General features: G+C 38.6%; 1 protein-coding gene and 1 non-coding gene across 7 annotated transcripts in view; one reads left to right on the top strand and one right to left on the bottom strand.

Moving 5' to 3' along the window:
• Window positions 1-11,490, top strand: part of LOC121034847 (zinc finger protein OZF-like) — a 20,979-nt gene extending 9,489 nt beyond the window's left edge. For 5 of the 6 annotated variants that reach the window (XM_040481987.1, XM_040481988.1, XM_040481986.1 and 2 more), the window contains 2 exons: window positions 7,853-7,942; window positions 9,710-11,490. In XM_040481987.1, coding sequence (XP_040337921.1) covers window positions 7,853-7,942; window positions 9,710-10,959 — 1,340 coding nt within the window. In that variant the 3' untranslated portion in view covers window positions 10,960-11,490. The remainder of the gene's footprint in view (window positions 1-7,852; window positions 7,943-9,709) is intronic. The other variant, XM_040481989.1, reaches the window with a different exon arrangement.
• Window positions 5,796-5,902, bottom strand: LOC121035193 (U6 spliceosomal RNA). The gene has a single exon (XR_005792781.1). It is a non-coding gene; the product is annotated as a U6 spliceosomal RNA (small nuclear RNA).
• Window positions 11,491-19,564: the final 8,074 nt, after the last annotated feature.

Below are 19,564 nucleotides of genomic sequence, written 5' to 3'. Positions count from 1 at the left end.
TTTTTTTTTTTTTTTTTTTTTTTTTTATGCCTTCCCCTCCTTCATGGTCTTCTGTTAAGTTTCTCAGGATCCACATAAGAGTGAAAACATATGGTATCTGTCTTTCTCTGTATGACTTATTTCACTTAGCATAACACTCTCCAGTTCCATCCACGTTGCTACAAAGGGCCATATTTCATTCTTTCTCATTGCCACGTAGTACTCCATTGTGTATATAAACCACAATTTCTTTATCCATTCATCAGTTGATGGACATTTAGGCTCTTTCCATAATTTGGCTATTATTCAAAGTGCTGCTATAAACATTGGGGGTACAATTGCCCCTACGCATCAGCACTCCTGTATCCCTTGGGTAAATTCCTAGCAGTGCTACTGCTGGGTCACAGGGTAGGTCTATTTTTAATTTTCTGAGGAACCTCCACACTTTTCCAGAGCGGCTGCACCAGTTTGCATTCTCACCAACAGTGCAAGAGGGTTCCCGTTTCTCCACAATCTCTCCAGCGTCTATAGTCTCCTGATTTGTTCATTTTGGCCACTCTGACTGGCATGAGGTGATATCTGAGTGTGGTTTTGATTTGTATTTCCCTGATGAGGAGCAACATTGAGCATCTTTTCATGTGCCTGTTGGCCATCCAGATGTCTTCTTTAGAGAAGTGTCTATTCATGTTTTCTGCCCATTTCTTCACTGGATTGTTTGTTTTTCGGGTGTGGAGTTTGATGAGCTCTTTATAGATTTTGGATACTAGCCCTTTGTCTGATATGTCATTTGCAAATATCTTTTCCCATTCCGTTGGTTGCCTTTAGTTTTGTTGATTGTTTCCTTTTCAGTGCAGAAGCTTTTTGTCTTCATGAGGTCCCAATAGTTCATTTTTGCTTTTAATTCCCTTGCCTTTGGGGATGTGTCACGTAAGAAATTGCTGCGGCTGAGGTCAGAGAGGTCTTTTCCTGCTTTCTGCTCTAGAGTTTTGATGGTTTCCTGTCTCACATTCAGGTCCTTTATCCATTTTGAGTTTATTTTTGTGAATGGTGTGAGAAAGTGGTCTAGTTTCAACCTTCTGCATGTTGCTGTCCAGTTCTCCCAGCACCATTTGTTAAAGAGACTGTCTTTTTTCCATTGGATGTTCTTTCCTGCTTTGTCAAAGATGAGTTGGCCATACGTTTGTGGGTCTAGTTCTGGGGTTTCTATTCTATTCCATTGGTCTATGTGTCTGTTTTTGTGCCAGTACCATGCTGTCTTGATGATTACAGCTTTGTAGTAGAGGCTAAAGTCTGGGATTGTGATGCCTCCCGCTTTGGTCTTCTTCACTACCACTTTGACTATTCGGGGTCTTTTGTGGTTCCATACAAATTTTAGGATTGCTTGTTCTAGCTTCAAGAAGAATGCTGGTGCCATTTTGATTGGGATTGCATTGAATGTATGTAGATTGCTTTGGGTAGTATTGACATTTTAACAATATTTATTCTTCCAATCTATGAGCATGGAATGTTTTTCCATTTCTTTATATCTTTTTCAATTTCTTTCATAAGCTTTCTATAGTTTTCAGCATACAGATCTTTTACATCTTTGGTTAGGTTTATTCCTAGGTATTTTATGCTTCTTGGTGCAATTGTGAATGGGATCAGTTTCTGTATTTGTCTTTCTGTTGCTTCATTATTAGTGTATAAGAATGCAGCTGATTTCTGTACATTGATTTTGTATCCTGCGACTTTGCTGAATTCATGTATCAGTTCTAGCAGACTTTTGGTGGAGTCTATTGGGTTTTGCTTGTATAAGATCATGTCATCTGCAAAAGTGAAAGCTTGACTTTCTTTGCCAATTTTGATGCCTTGATTTCCTTTTGTTGTCTGATTGCTGATGCTAGCACTTCCAACACTGTTAAACAACAACGGTGAGAGTGGACATCCCTGTCGTGTTCCTGATCTCAGGCGGAAAACTCTCAGTTTTTCCCCATTGGCGATGGTGGGCTTTTCATAAATGGCTTTTATGATGTTTAAGTATGTTCGTTCTATCCCGACTTTCTCAAGGGTTTTTATTAAGAAAGGATGCCGAATTTTGTCAAATGCTTTTTCTGCATCAATTGACAAGATCATATGGCTGTTATCTTTTCTTTTAGTAATGGGATGTATCACATTGATTGATTTGTGAATGTTGAAGCAGCCCTGCATCCCAGGAATGAATCCCATTTGATCATGGTGAATAGTTCTTTTTATATGCTGTTGAATTCGATTTGTTAGTATCTTATTGAGAATTTTTGCATCCATATTCATCAGGGATATTGGCCTGTGGTTCTCTTTTTTTGCTGGGTCTCTGTCTGGTTTAGGATCAAAGTAATACTGGCTTCATAGAATGAGTCTGGAAGTTTTCCTTCCCTTTCTATTTTTTGGAACAGCTTGAGAAGGATAGGTATTATCTCTGCTTTAAATGTCTGGTGGAACTCCCCTGGGAAGCCATCTGGTCCTGGACTCTTATTTGTTGGGAGATTTTTGATTCAATTTCTTTGCTGGTTATGGGTCTGTTCAAGTTTTCTATTTCTTCCTGTTTGAGTTTTGGAAGTGTGTGGGTGGTTAGGAATTTGTCCATTTCTTCCAGGTTGTCCAGTTTGTTGGCATATAGTTTTTCATAGTATTCCCTGATAATTGCTTGTGTTTCTGAGGGATTGGTTGTAATAATTCCATTTTCATTCATGATTTTATCTATTTGAGTCATCTCCCCCCCTTTTTTTTTTGAGAAGGCTGGCTAGAGGTTTGTCAATTTTGTTTATTTTTTCAAAAAAACCAACTCTTGGTTTCATTGATCTGCTCTACATTTTTTTAAAATTCTATACTGTTTATTTCTGCTCTGATCTTTATTATTTCTCTTCTTCTGCTGGGTTTGGGGTGTCTTTGCTGTCCTGCTTCTATTTCCTTTAGGTGTGCTGTTAGATTTTGTATTTGGGATTTTTATTGTTTCTTGAGATAGGCCTGGATTGCAATGTATTTTCCTCTCAGGACTGCCTTCGCTGCGTCCCAAAGCGTTTGGATTGTTGTATTTTCATTTTCGTTTGTTTCCATATATTTTTTAATTTCTTCTCTAATTGCCTGGTTGACCCATTCATTCTTTAGTAGGGTGTTCTTTAACTTCCATGCTTTTGGAGGTTTTCCAGACTTTTTCCTGTGGTTGATTTCAAGTTTCATAGCATTGTGGTCTGAAAGTGTGCATGGTATGATCTCAGTTCTTTTATACTTATTAAGGGCTGTTCTGTGACACAGTATGTGATCTATCTTGGAGAAAGTTCCATGTGCACTCGAGAAGAAAGTATATTCTGTTGCTTTGGGATGCAGAGTTCTAAATATATCTGTCAAGTCCATCTGATCCAATGTATCATTCAGGGCCCTTGTTTCTTTAGTGATCCTGTATCTAGATGATCTATCCATTGTTGTAAGTGGGGTGTTAAAGTCCCCTGCAATTGCCACATTCTTATCAATAAGGTTGCTTATGTTTGTGATTGTTTTATATATTTGGGGTCTTCTGTATTCGGTGCATAGACATTTATAATTGTTAGTTCTTCTTGATGGATAGACCCTGTAGTTATTATATAATGCCCTTCTTCATCTCTTGTTACAGCCTTTAATTTAAAGTCTAGTTTGTCTGATGTAAGTATGGCTACTCCAGCTTTCTTTTGACTTCCAGTAGCATGATAGATAGTTCTCCATCCCCTCACTTTCAATCTGAAGGTGTCCTCAGGTCTAAAATGAGTCTCTTGCAGACAGCAAATAGGTGGGTCTTTTTTTTTTTTTTTATCCATTCTGATACCCTATGTCTTTTGGTTGCAGCATTTAGTCCATTTACATTCAATGTTATTTTTGAAAGATACAGGTTTAGAGTCACTGTGATGTCTGTAGGTATCATGCTTGTAGTGATGTCTCTGGTACTCTGTGGTCCTTGCAACATTTCACTCACAGAATCCCCCTTAGGATCTCTTATAGGGCTGATTTAGTGGTGATGAATTCCTTCCGTTTTTGTTTGTTTGGGAAGACCTTTATCTCTCCTATACTGAATGATAAACTTGCTGGATAAAGAATCCTCGGCTGCATATTTTTTCTGTTCATCACATTGAAGATTTCCTGCCATTCCTTTCTGGCCTGCCAAGTTTCAGTAGATAAGTCTGCCACTAGTCTTATCGGTCTCCTTTTATATGTTAGAGCACATTTATCCCTAGCTGCTTTCAGAATTTTCTCTTTATCCTTGTATTTTGCCAGTTTCACTATGATATGTCGTGCAGAAGATCGATTCAAGTTACGTCTGAAGGGAGTTCTCTGTGCCTCTTGTATTTCAATGCCTTTTTCCTTCCCCAGATCAGGGTAGTTATCAGCTATGATTTGTTCAAGTACACCTTCAGCCTCTTTCTCTCACTCTTCCTCTTCTGGAATTCCTATTATACGGATATTGTTCCATTTGATTGCATCACTTAGTTCTCTAATTCTTCCCTCATTTTTTTATCTCTCTTTTTTTTTTATCTCTCTTTTTCTCAGCTTCCTCTTTTTCCATAATTTTATCTTCTAATTCACCTATTCTCTCCTCTGCCTCTTCAGAGGCTGCCTCTGGCAAGTTGTGGTCGCCTCCATTTTATTTTGCACCTTATTTATAGCATTTTTTAGCTCCTCATGACTATTTCTTAGTCCCTTGATCTCTGTAGCAATAGATTCTCTGCTGTCCTGTATACTTTTTTCAAGCCCAGCAATTAATATTATGACTATTATTCTAAATTCATGGTCCGTTATATTGCTTAAATTGTTTTTAATCAATTCATTAGCTGTCGCTACTTCCTGGAGTTTCTTTTGAGGAGAATTCTTCTGTTTCGTCATTTTGGATAGTCCCTGAGGTGGCACAGAACTGCAGGGCACTTCCCCTGTGCTGTCTGGAGTAACTTGTGTTGGTGGGTGGGGCCGCAGTCAGACCTGATGTCTGTCCCCAGCCCACTACTGGGGCCACAGTCAGACTGGTGTGTACCTTATCTTCCCCTCTCCCAGGTGCAGGTTCACTATGGAGTGGTGTGGCCCCTGTCTGGGCTACTTTCACAATGCCAGGCTTGTGGTGCTGCTTTGATGGGATCTGGCATATTAGCCGGGGTGGATCTGCAGAGTGCACAGGGGCGGGAGGGGTAGGCTTAGCTCACTTTGCCATTGGTGGTCCCCTGTGGCAGGGGCTTGCAGCACCAGGAGGAAGGCAGACCCATTGGAGGGATGGATCCACAGAAGCACAGCATTGGGTGTTTGCAGTGCAAGTAAGTTCGGTGACGGGAACTGGTTCCCTTTGGGATTTTGGCTGGGGGATGGGAGAGGGAGATGGCACTGGCCAGCGCTTTTGTGCCCTGCTAAGCTGAGCTCTGTCTTCCAGGGCTCAACACCAGTGTCCTCTCGCCCTCCCACTCTCCGAGCAGAGCTGTTGACTTATAACATTCCTGATGTTAAGTCCTGCTGGCTGTCAGAACTCACACAGTCCGGCCCCTCCACTTTTGCAAGTCAGACTCGGGGGCTCTGCCTTGCTGGGCAGGCTGCCCTTCCACCGCCCGGCTCCCCCCCACCAGTCCATGTAGCATGCACCGCCTCTCCGCCCTTCCTACCCTCTTCTGTGGGCCTCTTGTCTACACTTGGCTCCAGAGAGTCCATTCTGCTAGTCTTATGGCTGTTTTCTGGGTTATTTAGGCAGATATGAGTGGAATCTAAGTGATCAGCAGGATGAGGTGAGCTCAGCATCCTCCAACGCCGCCATCTTCCCCTTTCTACTATGTTTGTTTATTTTTTTTTATTATTATTTTTTTATGGAATGCTTCACGAATTTGCGTGTCATCCTTGTGCAGGGGCCATGCTAATCTTCTCTGTATCATTCCAATTTTAGTATATGTGCTACTGAAGCAGGCACTATGTTTGTTTATTTTTAAAGGAGAGTGCAAGTGAGGCAGGGGCATAGAAAAGGGGACAGAGAGAGGGGGACATCAGGCTCACGCTGACAGCAGTGAGCCTGATGTGGGGCTCGAACTTGCAAACTGCAAGATCATGACCTGAGCTAAAGTCAAATGCTCAACCAATGGAGCCACCAGGGTGCCCCTGTAGGATCCAGTTTCTGAGATAACTCACTCACATGGCTGTTGACAGGAGCCTTTAGTTCCTTGCTGTCCATTGGCAAGAGATCTCAATTTCTCACCATGTGCACCCGTTTTTATGACATGGCAAACTTCCCCCAGATAGAGTGAGCTGAGAGAAAGCCAGGAGGAAGTCACAGTGCCTTTTATGACCAGGTCTCTGAAATCACATACCATCACCTCTACCTTCTTGTGTTTATTAGAAATGAGTTACTAAGTCCAGCCCATGTTTAAGGGGAGGAGAGAATCTCTTGAAGGGAAGAGTGCCAAAGAACTTATGAACATATTAAAACCACCAGAGTACCCAATTGCCTGCCTTTCCTTTCTTATTTACTGAAAACTGCTGGGTCTCTGAATATTCAATGAGCTTCATTTCAAGCTATAAAGGTCTAAAGAATATTACTTTTGAGTACCAAATATTCCAGTGGACTTGGATGAAAAGAAAATGGGTGATGCATCCTGCTCATTCTTTGGAGGTTAAAGATGATGGGCTGTGCCTACGTTCCTAGTTTTTATAAGATTAGTTGACATAGAACATATATAGTAAATAGCCCGAATCTTAAATGTACAGATTGATGCATTTTTTTCCCTGTGTTATTTAACCACTGCCCAGATCAATGTATAAAACATTTCAGGCACCCTAGCAAGCTCCCATGGACCCCTTGCCATTTATCTCCTCAACTTGTGATAACAACTTGTAGCTTTTATCACCATAGATTAGTTTTGTCTGTTCTTGAACTTCATCTAAGTGTAACCACACAGTATATAAGTTTTTATTGTCTGGCATCTTTCTTTTTTTTTTTTTTAATTTTTAATGTTTATTTTTTATTTGTTTTTGAGAGAGAGAAAGAGAGAGCATGCACCAGTGGCGGGAGGCAGAGAGAGAGGGAGACACAGAATCTGAAGCAGGTTCCAGGCTCTGAGCTGTCAGCACAGAGCCTGATGCGGGGCTTGAACATACAGACTGTGAGATCATGACCTGAGCTGAAGTTGTATGCTTAACTACTGAGCCACCCAGGCGCCCCTGGTATCTTTGTTTAACATAGTATCTGTGAAATTCATCCATGTTGTTGCAATTGACAGTAGCTTGTTTCTCCTTACTGTTTCATCATACTCCATTCAGTGAGTTTAGAGTAGTTCATCAATGTATCCATTCTACTGTTGGTAGTCATCTGGCTTGTTTCAGATTTGGGCCATTGAATAAAGCTATATGGACATTCTTATATACACCTTCTAGTGGAAATAAACATTCTATTTCTATTGGGTATATATACAGGAGTGGAGTTTCTGAATCATGGCACATGTATATTTAGCTTTAGATGATACCACCAGGCAGTTTTCCATAGAGGTTATATCAGTTTATTTCCTACTAGCATTATGGCAGCTCCATCAACATTTGGTAATGTTGGCATTTTTTTTTTAAGTTTATTTATTTATTTTGAATGAGACAGAGCGCAAGTGGGGTAGGGGCAGAGAGAAGGAGAATTCCAAGCAGGCTCCACACAGTCAACATAGAGCCTGATGCCAGGCTCGAGAACTCAGGTAACTGTGAGATCGTGACCTGAGCCAAAATCAAGAGTCAGACGTTTAACTGACTAAGCAATCCAGACACCCCTGGTAATGTTAGTCTTTTTAATTTTGTCTATTCTAGTGCATATGTAGTGGGCTTGAGTTCTAGGATGGTTGGATGTCCACTAATGCCCAAGTTCTATATCCTTTCCCATAAACAGGGTATCAGTATCTGAAGTCAGATGTAGTCTTATTGAAGCAAGGAGAACCATGGATGGAGGGGGGAGAAATCTCAAATTGGGCCTATCCAGGTAAGTGAGAACCTGGTATATGGGAAACAGGATGTAAGATTAGTATTGATTAGTGAGACATTTATCTTTGAAATATTTTTTAGGAAATCATTCTTTTAAGGCCATAGAGGTCTCAAAATGGCCGAAGACTGTTGGTGTGAGATAGCCAAATACCTAAATAACACTTCTCCATATCAAACACCCACGCAATCCATTTTCTTTGCTTAACTTTTAGAGAGAGAGGTAACCCCCTTATCTGTTCTTTGTGTCTTATTTATGCCCATATCATTTAGGACATTCTTAATTAGTTAACCTCTCTTTGGCTAACATCTACAGCACCCTATTCTTCCAAAATGGGCTTATACTCTTCCCGTTACATATTTACCCAGACTTAGATATGCCTTCTATCAAAGTAACTTACCAAATGATATTCATATCCTTTTTAATTACCTTGTTTTATTCATCTTCCGTTTAGTGTTGTATGTCTTGATATTATAACGTCCTGTTTTGTGTTTTTTCAATTTTCAGATACTCCAGTAATATAAATATTCTTCCTTTGTCAGTCTTCTTTTTCTACTTTCTTTGTGACCATTTTCACTTGATTATGTCATTTTTATTATCTTGGTTGTTTTCCTATCTTTTTTCAGTGCTTCTTATTAAATTCTTCTTACCTCCCTGCCCACACCTTGTAATTTAATCTTTCATTTTCCCCGAGTTTAACCAATTCTTTTTCATCTCTCCATTTTTTGTTTGTTTGCTTCTTTGTTTTTTAAAATAAGTTCTGCTTCATAGTGGTTTTCCATGTCCTCAGATGCTTGTTTGAATATATTCTGTTTGGAGTTCAGACAATATTTTCTTCTGGTTCATGGCTAGTTATTTTTGAGTTTTGCAGGGGACAGTTTCCTCTCGATATCTGCACAAATTTATTTCCTGATTTTCTGTAGTAGTTCTCTATGGACTGTACTTTTATTCTGTTCATTTTATTACATCACAGTGTTTTGGTAAGATTTCTAAATTTTATGGAGTTCTTTTCTGTTAGTATAGTAGGTCTTTTCCCCTCCTTCTTTTATTTTGGGATTGGAAAAGAGTTTTGGCTTTTCTGGTTTTGGGGTTTTCGTTGTCTTCCAGGACCCATATTTTCCTTTTCTTTCTTTCCTCATTACCACCGCCCAGTTATGAGCAGGTATGTCTTCCTTGTTTTTTGCCTTCTTTCTCCCTCTGAAACTGTCTGTTTTTCTACCTCAGAACCACCCCCTTTAAATAGACCCTGTCCTATTCCATGCATTTTTATGTCATCTGCCTCTTTAAGATGCATATATGTGGAAATCCCTATCCTGTAGTTGTGCTCTAATATGCTTGGTTACTTATAAAATACTTATAACTGTTTTTATGTTTAGTGTGGATTTAATTTTTCTGCTGGTCACTTCCACTTATTCTCAGTCCCCTTTGCTAGCATCCTTCCTTTGTCTTTCCTGAAATGATTTTTGGATCTGCCTCTGTTCTTCACCGAGCCTTGTGGTGCATTGGGGCTGGTGCCATGTGGGACTGTGACACTGAGTTCATCAACTCTTCTTTTTCCATTGCATCTTGCTAACTTTTTTTTTTAATGCCTGTTTATTCTTCTATCTTTGAATTTTAAGCTTACCTTTATTTCAAAACTGACTGTACTCATTATCAGATTTCTATCTATTTCTATTAAAACAAAGAATGTTATTTTTTATTTTTGTGTTTTGTATTCTTCAAAGCTCAGGAGTGAAGTAAGATCACTTACACTTGGGCTTTTTTCAGACTTTGAAACTGGAATGAAAGAATTAACAACACAGAAGAGCATTTCTGAAGAAGTGGTACTCCATAACATGATTGTATACTCAACCTTTGAAGACTGGAAACTTGAAGATGAGATAAATCACCAGGAAAACCAGGACAATTTTTTGAACCAAGTTGCATTCATTAACAATAAGCCCCTGACTGAGGAGATAGATTGTGAATGTAACAGTGCACTGGGGAAAGGAACTCATCTGAACAGAACATCTAGTGAACACAACAGAGCCTTCATGCAAAAGCCACACCTTTTTGCACAGCCGAAAATTCTAACCAGTGAGAAATTATATAAATGTGTTCAGTGTGGGAAAGCCTTCAGTGGAAAGTCGGGACTTATTGTACATCAGAGAATTCATACTGGAGAGAAACCATACAAATGTAATGAATGTGAAAAAGCCTTTATTCAGAAGTCACAACTCACTGTACATCAGAGAACTCATACAGGAGAGAAACCCTATGAATGTAATGAATGTGGGAAAGCATTCATCCAGAAGTCAAACCTCATTATTCATCAGAGGATTCACACAGGGGAAAAACCATATGAATGCAATGAATGTGGGAAAGCTTTCATCAAGAAATCAACACTTAGTGTTCATCAAAGAGCTCATACTGGGGAGAAACCATATGAATGTAGTGACTGTGGGAAAGCCTTCATCTGGCAGTCACAGCTCACTGTACATCAGAGAATTCATACTGGGGAGAAACCCCATGGATGTAATGAATGTGGAAAAGCCTTCAACAGGAAGTCAGAACTAAGTGTACATCACAGAATTCACACTGGGGAGAAACCCTTTGAGTGTAATGAATGTAAAAAAGCCTTCATTCAAAAGTCAGATCTCATTGTACATCAGAGAACTCACACTGGGGACAAAAGGTATCAATGCAATGATTGTGGGAAAGCCTTCATCCGGAGCTCACAGTTCATTGAACATCAGAGAATTCATACTGGGGAGAAACCCTATGAATGCAGTGAATGCAGAAAAGCTTTTATCCAGAAATCACAACTCATTGTGCATCAAAGAATCCATACTGGGATGAAGCCATATGAATGCATTGAGTGTGGAAAAGCCTTTAGTAAGAAGTCACACCTCACTGTGCATCATAGAATACATACTGGAGAAAAACCCTATGAATGTAGTAATTGTAGAAAAGCTTTCAGCAAGAAATCTACTCTCATTGTTCATCAGAGAATTCATATTGAACACAAATCCTTTTAATGGAATGAGAAAACTTTGATTCAGCGATCAAAGTTTCATCACACATCATAGAATTCATTAAGCCTAAAAATTCTATGTACTAAACTTGAGAAGCCTTCAACAATAGCTCCCAAACTATTAAGCACCAAAAATAAATACCAAGAAGCAACTTTGAGAAATCATGTTTCCAAAAAAAAAATTACATTGGACATCTTGGTTCAGGCCTAATACTAAAAGTTTTTTTTAAGTATGATAGAAAAATCTCAACCACATGTGATTGACTTGTTCACTGTGTGGTACAAATTTTTTAAATGAGTGAGTATAGTTGGCATTTGAGCAACATGGGTTAGGGGCACCATTGCCCTATGCACTTGAAAATTCATGTGTAACTTAACTCTCCAAAAACTTAACTAATAAATAGCCTCCTACTATTGACTGGAAGCCTTACTGGTAACATAACCATTGATTAACACGTTTTTATATTATATGTATTATATATTGTATTCTTGCAATTAAGTAAGCTATAAAAAAGAAAATGATATTAAGAAAGTCATAAGGGGGTATCTATGGGGCTCAGTCAGTGGAGCATGCGACTCTTAATCTTGGGGTTGTGAGTTCGAGTCCCACATTAGATGTAGAGATTATTTAAAAATCTTTTTAAAAAGTCATAAGGAAGAGAAAATACATTTATAGTATTGTACTGTATTTATTAAAAAAATCCAAGGACCCTCATAGTTCAAGCCTGTATTGTTGAAGGGCCACCTTCAAATTGATTAATCAGGACAATGAAGTGACAACAATATGTGATTATCCTACAAATCATGTAGGAATGGCGTTCATAACCCAAATTATCTGTCATTTGGAAGTGGCTATGGATATTCATGCCTGCTTTACTTTCCACACTAAATGACACCATTTTCCCCACATCTTAAAAAATGTAAAAGGATACATTGTAACTAAGTTACAACTAGCTCTTCCCCCCACTCTTTCTTGATGTGTATAGAATTATGAGAAGATGAAATCAGTGTATTTATAAAGACATCAAAAGTTTGGTGTCTCTGATACTTTTATACTTTTGAAAATACTGCTTGATGTAAAGCATTCAGAAGTAAGAAATACATCAGACAACAGACAAAGCAAGTAGTGGATGTAGACAATGTTGGCATATTCAACATATGACAAAAATCGTTCTACACAAAGGAATTCCTGTTCATAGCCCTTTTTCAACTCATGGTATTTACATGTGTACTCTTATGCATATCTTGAGATCTTTATATCCTTGTGATTATCAGGAGTGAATTTTTTAAAATCCTTCTAGATTGGATATTTCTACCACACTTTCTGCTAAGTAATTTTACATGTACTTTCTCATTTAATCCTTTCAGCAAATGCATGAAACTGAGATTATCACCATTTTATAGGTGAGGCAAGCCTAGAGAAGTTTCTTGACCTGGCTAAACCCATGTGGCTAATAAGTGGAAGGTTGGGATTCAGATCAACCTCTTAGCCTCCACACAATTCTGTCCCACTGGAGACATGGAGGAGTTGGTGTCATGTCACTTCACCTCAACAGAATTTAAATGAACTTGACATAATATGGTATTCTGTATCCTGTCCCTACATTGTGCTAAATAAATTAACAAGAAACATGCATTTTAAAAACTGTTTATTTATTTTGACAGAGAGAGATAGAGAGCAAACAGGGGAGGGGCAGAGAGAGAATCCCAAGCAGGCTCTGCACTGATGGTACAGAGCTTGACACGGGGCTCAAACCCACAAACCTTGAGATCATGACCTAAGTTGAAATCAAGAGTTAGACACTTAACTGACTGAGCCACCCAGTTGCTTCAAGAAACATGCATTTTGAAGGGACTATTAAATTGTAGTTTCTTATATGTAGAAGCTCTTGGAGATACATTTTGAGGGGTATCTATTTTGCTGCCCTATACGTTTTCTTGTGACCAGCCTGAACATAGAAATAATACTATTATTTTATAGTTTGTTTGCAAATTAAGTCTTTGTTTGGTTGAGTTGTCATTTTATCACAAATAACTTTTCTTAGAAATTCTATTAGCCAAGGCATCCTTTCCTTTTAGTTTTTATTATTTTATTTTATTTTTTTAAGTGTTTTATTTATCTTTGAGAGATAAAGCACACATGGGGAAGGGGCAGAGATAGAAGGGGACAGAAGATATGAAGCAGGCTCTGCACTGAGAGCAGTGAGCCCGATGCAGGGCTTGAGCTCACAAACCATGAGATCATGACCTGAGCCGAAGTAGGACGCTCAACCAGCTGAGCCACCCAGGCACCCTGGCATTCTTTCCTTTTAAAGAACAATAACTTCATATAAGTTGTATATATTGTTGTCAAGTAATATTATGAAAATACAGGTTCATATCAAAAACCTTTCAGCCTTTCCTTAAAATGAAGGTGAAGCTGATATTGAGCTTGATCCTAAGTTTTTGTTTTGTTTTGTCAGAGAGAGAGAGAGAGAGAGAGAGAGAGAGAGAGAGAGAGAGAACATATGTGGAAGCTGGGTAGGAGCAGAGGAGGAAGGAGAATCTGAAGCAGGCTCCACAGCCAACACAGAGCCTGATGTGAGGCTCCATCTCATGACTGATATCATGACCTGAGCTGAAATCAAGAGTCGGATACTTAACCAACTAAGCCACCCAGGCTCCCTGATCCTAAATTTTTATCAAATATTTTTTCTTAGATTTTAAATTAAAAGTAATATTTTAAAATAGGAAGTGTCAATAATAATCATGATTTTTACTGTAGATTTTAACTTTGCAATAATGGTTTTAAACTAATAAGTGAATTGCAGTCACGTAATTCTTTATTAGTCATTTTTTATTAGTCACTTTTGAAGATAAATACCAGGGGTGCCTGGGTGGTTCAGTTGGTTAAGTGTCCAATTTCGGCTCAGGTCATGATCTTCACAGTTTGTGAGTTCAAGCCCTGCATCAGGCTCTGTGCTGACAGCTCAGAGCCTGGAGCCTGCTTCTAATTCTGTCTCTCTCTCTCTCTCTCTCTCTCTCTCTCTCTGCTCCTCCCCCACTCATGCTCTCTCTCTCTCCTTCAAAAATTAAATAAATAAATAAATTAATTAATTAATTAAAAAAAGAATATTGAAGATAAATACTGAGTTGGGATGTAAATGTATGAAATTAATTTTGTAAACAAATACCAGGAACTAAAATATTCACATGTATCTTGCCCTTCAATGTTTGCATCTTGGAAACTATATGATAATGCCACTTATGCAGTTATGCCAATAATTTATGGAATTCCTCTCTCTCAGATCTTCTCTCAGATCCAGCTTGCCTGTTAGGCCTCATATGGAACTATGTAGTATTTTCAGAGACCCTTCATTCATTAGAATTCATTGTTTTTCTAGCCCTTATCCCTCCTCACTATCATCCCATTAATTCTGTATATGACTTCAGCAAGAAGAAAGCTTGTGCCCCCTCTATAGGCATTTCAAGTCTCAGATCCTTAGAAGATTCAGTATCTCTATTTTCAATGTCTTGTCTTCTATTTAATGGTTTCCTTTACATAGCTACCATCACCATGAGCATAAAATAGGTAGGAAATTTACAGTTTTTTTTTTTAACTTTACTCCTGTATTTTGACATCTGAGCCTATTGTATTCTTGTTAAATGGATACTTCATACTTCCTCCTTTCTACTTCAGTAGTATTACTAATAGGTATTTTTTGGGCACTATGAATTAGGTACTAGTGTCTTCAACAACTGGAATTTAAGGGATTACACAGGACACCACGATTCATACCCAGGGACTCTGAAACATTATACTATACATAAACTCACAGATATTTCAGAGTTTCCAGGCAGAGTTAAAAGTTGAAACAAATGGGAGCACCTGGGTGGCTCAGTTGGTTGTCTGATTCTTGATTTTGGCTCAGGTCATGATCTGGAGTTGTAGGATCGGGACCCACATTAGGCTCCATGCAGAGCCCCCTTAAAATTCTCTCTCACTCTCCCTTTGCCCCTCTCTGCCACTTGAGCTCTCTCTCTCTCTCAAAAAAAAAAAAAAAAATTAAACAAATGGAACTACTCTAGTAATGCTGAAAATATGGTTTAAAATGGTTTGCAAATTAAAGAATTGCAATGTTTACATGCCTGCTGTTGAGATTTACTTGAAGCTATGTATACTGATGGTCACCCCAATGCTTAGATACTATGTTTATTTCAACTTCAAAATGTTGTCACAGTTGCACACTTCACAGTCGAATCTCCCGTATTTTAGACATTCTTAGAGTATAACAGATCAAAATGGTATTATGCAAGTGTGTGAGTGGGTATGGTTAGGATGGGAGGGAGGCATACCGTGGGTTTTTTCTGAAAAGGTGGAGAAAATCAAATTTCCATTTGTTAGCCTAAGTAGAGATGAGTCACAAGAGAAGATTAAAAAACGTTAAATGATATTGAAATGAAAATAAAATATATCAAAGTATTGGAAATGCCACTAAACCAGAGCTTGGAGTAAAATTTATAGTGTCAAATGTTTTACTAGAAAAGAAGAAATGTGTAAAATTAATTAGTCAAGCTTCCTTATGAAGATATGAACAAATGAAACCCCAAATACTGTTAATTTTCCAAATTATTTTGGCTCTTGCACTTCCATCTCTGTTTTACACTTTTGTGTGTTTTCTAACCCATTAAAAATATAAAAATACAGTCAATTTTATTTCTTGACTTTTTAAAATTTCATGACATTTTTAATGTTAACCCAATCTTATATTCCTGAGGTAAACCCTACTTGTTCATGACATATTATTTTTATATATTGCTGTGTAGCTCACTTCTCTCAAGTAGTCTGATTGGAGTAGTCTAAACTCTGGCCTCCCTCATGTCTGATCTCTTTCTCCTCAACTTAGTGAACCCCTGGGCTCTCTTTAAGATATTCCTCCCTGAGGATTTATCCTGGAGGCAATCATAGAGGTCACTTTATTTTTCTCTTAAGGATCACAGTTCTGTGCTGTTATTCAGTGTCTGGAAACCATTATTCTGTGTTTTTTCCAGTTTCCTATTTTATTCTACCGTGGATGGTAGTAGAATTCTTACCTCTACCTCAACCCCATAGGTTTAAAAAAAAATAGTTATCACATTTATTTTCAACTTCATCTGAAATTGCAAATGCAAAAAATAGCCCAAAACTTATTGGCAAAGAACATTCACAGAAGAATTTTCCTATCTGATAAACCTATTTTAAAATTTAAAATAAGTAAAGTACTATGGTATGGGCACAGAAATAGCTCAATGGTAAAAAAAATGGGGGGCTAAAAATTATATATGTAATATATATGGATATATACTTGGCATTTCAAATCCTAATTCATAAAAGTGGGATTGATAGATTTGAACAAATAAGCAAAAATACTGTATTTACAGATAGAAAAACAAGACTGGTAGGGAGTATTTACAATGCATACAACAGAAAAGATACTAATGTTCAGAATATAGCTAAGTTCCTATCAGTAAGACAGATAAAGATAACCTATACAGAAGAAAACTTTCCTTGGGAACCTGGGTGACTTAGTTGGTTAAGCAACAGACTCTTGGTTTCTGCTCAGGTCAATGATTTCATGGTTTGTGAGATCAAGCCCCGCGTGGGGCTCTGCACTGACAGCATGGAACCTGCTTAGGATTCTCTCTCTCCTCTCTCTCCCTCCCCTGCTTGTGCACGTACTTGCACACACACTCTCTCATAGTAAACCTTAAAAAAAAAAGGGGGGAGTGCCTAGGTAGCTCAGTCGATTAAGCATCTGACTTCAGCTCTAGTCATGATTTCTTTTTACAGATTGTGAGTTCGAGCCCCATGTGCGGCTCTGTGCTGACAGCTCAGAGCCTGGAGCCTGGTTTGGATTCTGTGTCTCCCTCTCTCTCTGCCCCTTCCTGGCTTGTGCTCTGTCTCTCCCTTGCTCTCAAAAATAAATAAATATTAAAAAAAATTTTTGTGTGTGTATGTAGTTTTATGGGTTTAAAAAAAATGTTTTAAAAAATGTTTTTATTTATTTTTGAGAGAGAGAGATAGATCATGAGCAGTGGAGGGGCAGAGAGAGGGAGACCAAGAATCTGAAGCAGGCTCCAAGCTCTGAGCTGTCATCACAGAACCTGACACAGGGCTTGAACTCCTGAACCGTGCGATCATGATCTGAGCTGAAGTCAGAAGCTTAACCAACTGAGCCACCCAGGTGTCCCATAGTTTTATGGTTTTATTAATACAATTATGACGTGCACATAAGGTGTCTATTCATTTTCTTCACTGTGCAGCCTGGCCTTCAGCTGGGCTGCTTTTCCACAATGGCTTTGTGGTTCTTGGGGGAGGTATTGTGATCAGTCTCTGCACAGCAAGATTTGTTGCACATTAGCAGCACTTTGAGCTCCTTGACGTTGTGGACTAGGAACTCCTGGAAGCCACTGGGCAGCATGTGCTTTGTTTTCTTGTTGCTCCCATAACCAGTGTTGGGCATCAAGATCTGGTCCTTGAATCTTTTGTGCACCCTATTGTCAGTGCCTCTGGGTTTCTGCCAGTTGTGCTTAATTTTGACATACTGGTCTGACTGGTCCCGGATGAACTTCTTGGTCTTCTTTTGAATGATTTTGGGCTTCATCAGAGGTCTAAGGGTGGCTATGATGTGGATGGCTGCCACCTCCACAAGTATCGCTGAGGAAGAGGGAAAAGAAAAAATTTCAAATGATGAAATATGTAATCAATGAACATATAAATGATACCTAACTTTACTAATCAGGTAAAGTAAAATCAAGAAAACATCAAATAGGCAAAAGTAATTTTTATTTATTTAAAAACAGTTTTTACATTTATTTATTTTTGAGACACAGCACAAGTGAGGGAGGGGCAGAGAGAGAATGAGACACAGAATCCAAAGCAGGCTCCAGGCTCTGAGCTGTCAGCACAGAGCCTGACGTGGGGCTTGAACCCACAAACTGTGAGATCGTGACCTGAGCTGAAGTCAGACACTTAACCAACTGAGCCACTCAGGTGCCCCTTAAAGTAATTTTTAAAGTTAATATATAAGGCAGATTCCAGTCAGGAAAATAGAACCTATACTAGGTAGTTGAATAAAGGGACTTTAACACAGGGGAGTTGTTGCAAAGATATAAGGACACCTAAAAATGCAAAAAGGGGACAGTGAGACACAAGAGAGTGACAACAATAGCTTCCAGAGGCTGTATGTTTGTTTCTCCCAAAATTCATATGTTGAGACCTAGTCCTTAAAGTCATGGTATTTGGTTTTAGACTTTCCAGACTTCAGAACTCTGAGAAATTTCTATTGTTTACAAGCCACCCAGTCTAGGGCATGTGTCCTGTGATAGCAGCCCAAATGGACTAAGACACATGCACTGCTGGTGAAAGAATAAATTATTATAGCTTTATAGAAAGATAGTTTCATGATATCTAAAATTTACTTAATCTTCTGTGATTTTGTCCTAATCAAATAAGGGTGTGGAGAAAGATTTAGCTATAAGCATATTTATTTCATATTTTCTTATAATAGGAAAAATTGGAAATGATATGCTACCACCCAAATATTTAGACTCAGTTTGATAGAAAGTTGTGCTAACATTAATGTAGAATAATATTTAAAGACATGAAGGAATGTTTACAAGAAATTAAATTTTAAAAGCACTTTCAAGGCACCTGGTCGGCTCAGTCAGTTAAGCATCTGACTCTTGATTTCGGCTCAGGTCATGATCCCAGGGTTGTGGGATCAAGCCCCACCTCAGGCTCAGTGCTGAGTGTGGAGCCTGCTTGGGATTCTCTATCCCCCCTCTCCTCCCCTCTCTCCTCCCTCTGCCCCCTTCCCCCTCTCATGCTCGCCGTCTCTCTCAAAATAAATAAATAAACCTTTAAATAAATAAAAGCAGTTTCATTGTATGTTTGTAGGTATGTACGTATGTGTTTATTATTTTGAGAGAGAGGGAGACAGAGAATTTCAAGCAGGCTCCTGGTTGTCAGAGCAGAGCCCAGTTTGGGCCTCTAACTCACTAACTGTGAGATAATGACCACAGCCAAAACCAAGAGTCAGAGGCTTAACCCACTGAGCCCCCCAGGCGCCCCATGTTGCTCTATTTTTAATTTCAGAAGTATCTACAGTACACACTTAACAAGTAAATATGTATTTACATATATGTAACACATATACAGTGCAGGTAATATTTAAATATATAATAGTGGGCTTTTACCTGATTTTAATCTTTTTTCCTTATCTCTATTCTCTACAACCCACCTATATTCTTTCTATAGAAAAAAGTAAGGTATGCACATTCCCTTTCAATTAAAGTTATTTATTGGGCTCTACTCAAGAAGAGATGTGGACGAGGACACAATTTACAAGGATTCGTCAAAGCACTGTTTTGAGTGCCATTAAAATGAACATAACCTAAACACGTAACAGACAAAAAAGCTAGACAATATATTACAAGAAAAGTAGTTTTACCTTTTTCTTGGCTGCAATCATTCTTTCTCTTTTCACACCCACACGCCCTCCTAACACATGAAGAATGGGGCTGTCTGTATTTTTAGAATACTATACGCATACCACGGTGTCAACAGGGATCGTCCCTTTGTTAAGGAA

The sequence above is a fragment of the Herpailurus yagouaroundi genome, unplaced genomic scaffold (genome assembly GCF_014898765.1).
Source record: "Herpailurus yagouaroundi ecotype Mexico unplaced genomic scaffold, PumYag 160, whole genome shotgun sequence".
Taxonomy (NCBI): Eukaryota; Metazoa; Chordata; class Mammalia; order Carnivora; family Felidae; genus Herpailurus; species Herpailurus yagouaroundi.
This window is presented reverse-complemented; position numbering and strand designations above follow the sequence as displayed.